The 9,519-nt window shown below is 37.0% G+C and overlaps 1 protein-coding gene across 1 annotated transcript in view; it reads right to left on the bottom strand.

Moving 5' to 3' along the window:
- Window positions 1–7,792: 7,792 nt before the first annotated feature.
- Window positions 7,793–9,519, bottom strand: part of LOC121001848 (cadherin-9-like) — a 339,856-nt gene continuing 338,129 nt past the window's right edge. Inside the window, exon 10 of the mRNA XM_040433066.1 lies at window positions 7,793–8,274. Coding sequence (XP_040289000.1) covers window positions 7,793–8,274 — 482 coding nt within the window. The remainder of the gene's footprint in view (window positions 8,275–9,519) is intronic.

The following is a 9,519-nucleotide window of genomic DNA, read 5'->3' as shown; positions in this document are numbered from 1 at the left end:
GAAACTACCAATCAGGTTGGAAGGCATTTAATGTTTTTTCTCACCGTCACCCTAGGGGCAACACAAACAAAGTCACATTTATCATGGCTTTCCTGGCATACTGCCACAAAGACCTTCACCTTTCTTACAGCACCATCATGTTGTATTTGTCGGGGGTCCAGCATCACCTCATGATCCGTCACCCTGGCAGCAACTCCATATTTTCCTCCTATGCCATCAAAGCCACATTGGACATTCAGAAGAGCTCCAACAAGTCCGAACCCACCAGGCAACCCGTCTCAGGGGACTTGTTCTGGAAGATCTCAACCTCCTTAGACGGCAGTCCTTTTGGGCCATTCAGAAGCAGCATTCTCAAAGCTGCCCTCTATTTAAGTTTCTACGGCTTTCTCCGTCCCGGGGAATTTACCAGCAACTCCCCTCATAATTCGGGTCCCGTACTAAGCCAACTCACCCGCAGACACGAGCATTTCATCTTCAACTTACCCATTTCCAAAACCTCGCAAATAGGGCCCCCTGTATGCATCGAATATTTCCCGTCTACCAACCCATGGTGCCCAGTGGCCATCCTCAACAGATTACTAACCACTTTAGGCAACCGGGCTCCAGCCAGCCCTTTCCTTCCATTCCCTTCACGGCCACTCTCGTCCTCGCAGTTTACCAAGCGCAGCCTCGCATCACGTTTAGGGTTTAACCCCCGGGCCATATCGGGTTATTCGTTCCGGTTCGGAGCCGCCTCCGCCGCATCTAAACACGGGGTCCCGGCTCACATCATATGCAAAATGGGACGATGGAAATCATTGTGTTTCTCGCGGTACATCCATCATCCGAAAGCCGAGATCGCCAGAGCTTTCTCCGACTTGGTACTGTAATACTAACAACAACAATAAAAGGGTTGTATCAATAAACCATTTCCTACTCGCATTTATTGCCCCCTTTATTGGCCTACCCTCGTTACATGGCTAAGGGCACACCACTAGCCTACCTAGTTAGATTTGGTATCAGACTCGCATGCCAGGCTTCACGCCGTAGCCAGGACCACAAATCCAGCAGGCTGAATTCAGCCTGCTTTTGTGGGAGGGGTGTAGGGGACTTCTTAAGCCCCGCCGTCCAGCACATGGGGTGCGCGTCCTCTCTCGCCCCACCCTCCCAGCCCTTCTTCAACACATTTCCTTCAGGGTATGCCCCCTTTATTGGCTTACCCTCGTTACGTGGCTAAGGGCACACCATTAGCCTACCTAGTTAGATTAGGTATCAGACTTGCATGCCAGGCTTCGCGCCGTAGCCAGGACCACAAATTATATATATATATATATATATATATATATATTATATAATAATCACAGGTCGGCACTGCTGTATATGGTCACGGTGCACGAGTCTATGGGATGGCGTCCCAATGTAGAATCAATGAAAAAGACCGGCACTCGCTGTTGATAATTCTTTCTTTGTATTTATTCAGTCACATGTACAGGCAATAAGTGACGCGTGCGTTTCGGTGCTTCCGCACCTTCCTCAGACTTATCCTCATACAAAGAACATTTCATGTTTAAATAGAGCGCCCAAACACAGAGAAATGACATCACACAGAAAACCACACCCACCAATCAGTGTTAAAACAAAAACATATGAGTTCCTTTAAATTCACTTTAGTTTGTTCCTTACTTCTTTCTTCCTTCATTATGTTCGCTGTAAATAATATATAGAAAAAAATCCATTTATTTTCTTACAAAGGATATTTTTGTCAAAAAATTATTATTTTCATTATTTTCTTTTTTATTTTTTATTTTTATTTTTTGTTTTAAAGTTTTTTATTTGTTTTTAATTGCACTATTGCAATACTCAAAAATATAACATTATAGAAAAATTATTATCCTGAGAAAAATATTATTATACCAAGGTGATCTATCAGAGGAAGCTTTGTACATTATACTCCCGGTTGAGTCCGTGGGGCTCAATCGTTCGTAATCGATGTATCCAATAAGCCTCCCTCTGCAGCAATAACTTGTTCCTATCTCCACCCCGACGTGGAAGGGGTACACTGTCTATAATCTGGTAACGCAACTGTGCCACTGTGTGTCTATGTGCATGGAAGTGGAATGGTACAGGAAATAATAAATTTTGCTTGCGGATGGTGGACTTGTGGTTACTAAGTCTGTCTTTCATCCTAGTGGAAGTCTCTCCCACGTACAATAGACCACAGGGGCACTTTAAAATATATATAACAAAACGACTGTCACAGGTGACATTTTTTTTATATATATATCCCTTAAAACATGAGGATGTTTGATGCTTACTTGCAATGGATATAAAATAATTGAAATGGTTGCCCCTCTCTTTTTTTGTGTCTTTTTCCCCCTATGTATAGTTTAATCTGTAATATTCTGCATTATTGTGCTTGTTAACTATATATGGGGTTTTCAGCAAATTTAATGTCATATTTACATATCAAAGGTGTCAGAATGCAATACTGTTCATTTCATCTTGCTTGCTTGTATCAAAATTGCCTGCAATGGGCACATCTCCATGGAGCAATAAAAGAGAGTGGTCTGGTATAATGAACCACATTTTCATTTACTTAATGTAGATTATCAGATGCATGTACCTCACTTACTTAGAGAGAAGATGGCACTGCGATACATTATGGGAAGATAGCTCACAGGATGGGGCAGTATGCTGCTGTAAGCAATATTTTACTAGGAAACATTGTGTCTTGACATCCATGTGTTGATTACCATATGCCTAAACATTATTACAAAGTATATCTCTTCATGGCAAATGTATTCCCTTATTGCAGAAGTCTCTTTTAGCAGGATAACATGTCATGCCATACTGCAAGAATTGTGCAGGAATGGATTGAGGAATACGTCTGTGCCCACCTACCCACGCCAAGATTGCCTCAGTCAGGCAGGTCCTGCTCTAAACCTACCTACGCTGTTATGCATCTATATTCAGGAGGCAGACCCTGCACATATAGTGTGTTGCTCCTAGTTACCTCTGTGTGCATCAGCAACCAATGAGAGGAGGAGCAAACAGAGCAATATGTATTATCTTAATCAAGGTAACCTATTAGATAAGTGCTCATGAATGCTACTCCCAGGATAGAAGCGCATTCACACCTGAAGGTGGCACTCCTTCAAGACAAATAAAAAAAATAACGGAAAAAAAATACAAAACATCCTGCACTATATGATGGTAAACATGTGGATGTGCATGGCTAAATTTATAATGTCATGGAAAATAATGTACTATAGCAATAGATGCAAAGATAACATATGGACTAAGCACTCACTCTAATGATAAAATCTGAGACTCTTAGCCAATATATTCAAAACACATCTGTGCCCACCTACCCAGAGCCACGGTGGTCTAAGTCAGGCATGTCCTGCTGTGACAGGTCCTCTAGTGGCATTGTGCACAAAAACATGCAACATTTTGCCATTGTACGCCAAGCTTGCCACTTTTAAAAAGTGAGTGGGAAAGTGGCCATGAATAACTATGTTAATTAGTTTCACTAAAGATTTATCACTATAATTTTCTTAATAAAAGTTGCAAAAAAGTAGTAAAGTAGTAGTAAAATAGTTTGGATATGGAAAATTGGACTTTCATTTCTAGGCAAAATTGTTATATTTGGTAAATTTAGTGCAATTATACTCCAATGCCGGATCAAACAAAAACTGACTTTGAAAATGATCTTCATATTAAATTCCCCCATTGTGTTTTGGCAGCATGAGGGGGTCATATGATATTAGATATTTGGTTTTAATATTACAGCTGATATACTAAATTACTAAATAAATGTTCATGAACTTATTTTTTAAAGTAAATATATCTTTTGGTCTTGTCCGTTTTCTTGTTTTTAATTAATTTAATTTATGACCTGTCAGCATGAGCAACCCTATAAAACTAGGCGAATTGCCTGGTGGGGTTGATCATGCTGAATATACCTTTCTTTTGTCAGTATGTTAAACTGTGGCAATATATGTGAATTTATTCATGAGCAAATGAGCACATTGGAGGGCCATTGGGTGGTGCACTACTTTTGTAACACCCTTGTGCGCCGCACATTTCCCCTTCCCTTGATAGACAGGGCTAGACATCTGCATGCTAGACATAGCATATACACTACTTATTATAGCTTTACTATGTTGAAAATAGATGTTTCTATGCTTAGAAAGCTAACATGTATTACTGTCTGTGAAGGTTCACATTTATCCAGGTCATGGTATATTTGTAAAGAATAAATCAAGGCAACTGGACTTACTGTATATTTCTTGAAAACGTTTCACTCATTCTTCCAACGAGCTTTCTCAATTCTGAGTGCATGTACAAGGATTCTCTGGGAATAAATATGTAACTGAATCAACATCTGGTAATTATACCCAGCATGGGGTCAGAGGTCATAATGACCTCTGACCCCATACTGGGTATAATTACTAGTGATGAGCAGCAGGTAACCTATTCGATTTCAATGAAATTCGCTAATATTCGATAGAATATTTGTTTCATATTCGTCGAAATCGAATATTCGTCATTATTCTAGTTATCGCGAATAATATGCGATTTAAATAATCGCGTATTGCGATTTTAACTTAAGGCTACTTTCCTATTGGTTTGATATCTAGAATTAGCGAAGATGACGAATATGACGAATGTATTCGTCATATTCCTCAAAACGAAGATAACAAAGTATTCTCCATCTTCGTTTTAGCTACCTATTCGTCAACTTCGCTAATTCTAGCAATCAAATAGGAAAGTTGACTGTAGAGACAACTAAGTTTAATTCGCTATGCAATTATATTACTTTGCTTTTTAAAAAAAAAAAAAATTAATAGTTAAATACTTGATTATTATAATGATTCTATTTAGAAAAAAAAAAAAAAAAAGCAAAGTAATATAATCGCATAGCGAATTAAACACAGCTGTCTCTACAGTCAACCTTCCTATTTGATTGCTATAATTAGCGAAGTTGACTAATAGGTAGCTAAAACGAAGATGGAGAATACTTTGTTATCTTCATTTTGAGGAATATGACGAATACATTCGTCATATTCGCTAATTCTACCAAGCCAACCATGGTAAACCAGGTCCAAGTTGAAATAGCAATTTGATTAATTCAAGTTATAATAATCGAATTGCGATTTCAACTTAGCACTGCTATATTCCATATTAGGCTAGAATTAACGAATATGGAATATAGCAGTGCTAAGTTGAAATCGCAATTTGATTATTATAACTTGAATTAATCGCATTGCTATTTCAACTTGGACCTGGTTTACTATGGTTGGCTTGGTAGAATTAGCGAATATGACGAATGTATTTGTCATATTCCTCAAAACGAAGATAACGAAGTATTCTCCATCTTCGTTTTAGCTACCTATTCGTCAACTTCGCTAATTCTAGAAATCAAATAGGAAGGTTGACTATAGAGACAGCTGTGTTTATTTCGCTATGCGATTATATATATATATTTTTTTTTATAAATAGAATCATTATAATAATCAAGTATTTAACTATTCAATTTTTTTCTAAAAAGCAAAGTAATATAATCGCATAGCGAATTAAATTTAGCTGTCTCTATAGTCAACTTTCCTATTTGATTGCTAGAATTAGCGACGTTGACGAATATGGAGCTAAAACGAAGATGGAGAATACTTTGTTATCTTCGTTTTGAGGAATATGAAGAATACATTTGTCATATTCGCTAATTCTACCAAGTCAACCATAGTAAACCAGGTCCAAGTTGAAATAGCAATGCGATTAATTCAAGTTGTAATAATCGAATTGCGATTTTTAACTTAGCACTGCTATATTCCATATTCGTTAATTCTAGCCTAATATGGAATATAGCAGTGCTAAGTTGAAATCGCAATTCGATTATTATAACTTGAATTAATCGAATTGCGATTTCAACGTAATTCTCAAATCCGACAGTACATTCTAGTATGGAGACGGTCCCATGATGATGGGGACGCTCCATGAGCACTGAAGTCGTCAGAAGCGGCAACGGGCTCTGACTGGAGCAGCCAGGAAGCCAGGAATCCTAAGGACAGGTAAGAACTACTTTTGGGAAGTGGGAAAGAAAAAAATATAACATAAAAAAAAAAAAAAAATATTCGAAATATCGAATTTATAGCACTATATTCGAAATATTCGCAAATTAGCAAAGTGCCGATATTCGCTAAAAAAATTTCATATTCGAATATTCGCGCTCAACACTAATAATTACCAGATGTTGATTCAGTTATTATACGTTAAGTGAGATTTTTTCTACCTCACTTAACGTATAATAAAAGGCTATATCCTTACTACATTAAGAATAGATGTTTAATATTCTTAGAAAGCTAATACATGATACTGGTGTGTTTATAATCATATAGTGTGCCTGTGAATGAACCAGCAAAATATATTAGCATCATTAGCATAGAAAACCTCTGTTCTCCATAAAGTAAGGCTATAGCCTTTTATTATGAGTTAAATGAGGAAGAAATATATTACTTAATGAAATAAGTCTAGGAGTCTATCTTGGGATTTCAACCTGGGGCATATACATATAACCACTTACTTTCAAGCTAAAATGTTAATCAAATTGAGTGAAGAGTGGTTTTCTTTAAAAAAAAAATAGTATTTTTGTATACTTAGAAAGCTAATATATATTACTGGTTTCTTTATAATCATATATTGTGCCTATGAATAAACCAGTAAAATATATATTAGCTTTCTAAGCATAGAAAACCTTTATTCTCAACATCTGCGGCATCGGGCCTCTACACTGGTCGGGAAGGCACCAGAGCAGTGCCCGCCAGATCAGCATGATTTAATAGTACATAAAATTGCTGGAAGTCACTTCCCGCTATGACGTACTATTATGTCATTGATCAGGAAGGGGTTAACATACAGACAAAAGAAAGTTACCGCTACTAGGCAGTATACTTGGTTTAATAAGGTTCATCATGCTGACAGCAGCTCTTTAAGTTTCTTCATCTGTCACACACATACACACATATTTATGTGCAAATTAAAAACATAAGTCTAATTAATTTTGTACAATGTAGCAAACACCTGTATTACAATTATCTTTATTCCAAAAACTGTATAAAAATATACTTCTTCATTTATAAAAAATAGAACAGACATACAATCACATATATTCTGATCAAATAAATAACATTCAAAACATTTTTTTTTATAATTGTAATGTGTAATATTTCTTTTGGTTTAATTTCAAAATTAAAGTGTATGCCTATGGCTAGGCTCATATCTCCATTGTATACTCTGGTAGTTTGTTCTGGCAGGAACAAACTACCAAAGTACACTGTCTCTGGCATAGCCAGACAGACATCGCTGAGCACTGCTGGATCCCTATTCACTATAATGGAATCTGGCATACAGTGGGGTTTTGACATAATTGCTGCTGCATTTATGTCTGAAGCCTACTAGATCCCATTAAAGCTTCTGAGGACCCAATAGTGCCCTCTTCCAGAACAGACTACTTAAATACACAGCAGAGATGTGAACAAAGCCTACTTTATATTTATTTACATTGTGTATGAGATAATGCAAAAAAATAAAATTGTCAGTAAAGGCACAAAACTATTTTTCAGTATATTCTTATTACTTGTATGCACACTCCATTAGATTAAGCTTGTGTCCCAGCTTCTTATTCCTTCACTAACCATTGTGGGAAAGTACTGTATGTAGTTCTGACTGTATCTACAATAAGTAACTATGTGGGGGGTAATTTATAGAAACCTACATAGTTTATCATTACAAGGAAATAATTGAACAGTTTTCATCAGTCACTATCATCCCCACCATACATAGCTGCAAGTTTTTTAAATCGAGGCCCCCAGTCTTTAAGATATTGATAATCATGATTCTCATCAATCTCCAGGGATTCCAATGAGCTTAGCGACTCAGCAATGGAGTCATTACCTTCATAAGCATAGGTTGCTAGTGAGTCATATGGAGGAGCAGTTGTATCTGCATCATTTTCATTTATTCTTCTTTGAATAAAATCTTGAATATCAACATTTTCCCACAGAGGAACTGTTTTCCGTATATGAAATATAGTATCAGGGATGATATCTCTTCTCGGTTTATTTTCCTCTCTAGCTTCAGGATTTCTTAGTGCTCCAATATCAAAAGCTTGTGTATCCTCTTCACCTCCGCCTTCATCATTATAGGTCACAACATTATCTCGCACATCATCCTTTGAAATTATTAATGGTTCTTTTTTTCTGTGTCGCTTAAGAGCTGCAAAAAGCACCACTAATGCTGAAAAGCAAGTTAGAAAAATTATTAATATTTTAAATTCACAAAAAAGTTATAATAATTCAAAGGCTATGAACACCTTTGGGGGCAATTTTTTAAACATTTTATAAAATTACTTAAAATTTTGAACAGTTTCAGTTCCTCTGCCATCACTTTTATTGTATCTCCAGATTATCTTGCTTTCTGTTTTACAGATAATTTGTTATAGAGCTGCTCTGACATCTCTATGTGTAACCCTAATCTCTAAACTCCTGACGCTCATAAAAACTGCCAGGAGTCCAGAGGTAAGGACTACACTTCAATTTTCTGTGAAGCAGAAATTAAAATAGTCTGCAGATACAACGAAAGTGAAGGTCATAGAACAGAAACTTTTTTCGTTAATATGGCAACATACCATACATGTTCGTAAACTGCTGTATGGGCACAGGGGAAGGCTCAGAAGGGAAGGAGCGCCATATGGTTTTGGAGGACAGATTTTGCTGGAATAATTTTTGGGTGGCCTGTCATTTTTGGAAAACTCTAAAAAAGGAACCCATTTTGGAAAATACACCAGTCAATAAATGTCAGGGCTTTAACCCCAAAGGCATTTTATAGGATTGAGAGACACTTGACTGAGAAAATAAAAATTATTTTTTTTTCCAATAAAATATTGCTTTCTTTTTTTACAAGGGGTAAATACACCCGATATTGAAGGGTGCGACGTACGAAACGAGAATCTTCAATTCATGCCATATGAAGCTCCAAATTGCCATTGACAATAATTGGAGGGGGTGGTAATGGTGATGGTTCCGAGGTGCAACATACTTTTTGAGCAACGATTTATGATATACATTATGAATTTTCAGTTTGAGGTAGCTCTAGGCGAAATGCCACGGGGTTAATGATGGCAACTGTTTTATAAGGACCAATAAACCTAGGACCTAATTTCTAAGAGGGAACCTTTAACTTAATATTCCTAGTTGACAACCACACAAAGTCATTCACCCCTAGGTCTGGACCTGGCAAAGTTGTTTTTTTTATCAGCCATACGTTTATATCTGTCTACCATATTTTTTAAGCTGCTTTGAACCTTTCGCCATACAGAAGAGCGTGAGGATGTAAACCAATCTTCTTTAGGGATCCCAGAAGGCTCCCCCTCACTGAAAGTGCAAAATTGACGATGAAAACCACATGCACCAAAAAAAGGTGACTTACCAGTTGATTCTTGATGGCGATTGTTTATAGCAAACTCTGCTAAAGCTAAGTAAG

This window comes from Bufo bufo, chromosome 5, assembly GCF_905171765.1.
Source record: "Bufo bufo chromosome 5, aBufBuf1.1, whole genome shotgun sequence".
NCBI classification, from domain to species: Eukaryota; Metazoa; Chordata; class Amphibia; order Anura; family Bufonidae; genus Bufo; species Bufo bufo.
This window is presented reverse-complemented; position numbering and strand designations above follow the sequence as displayed.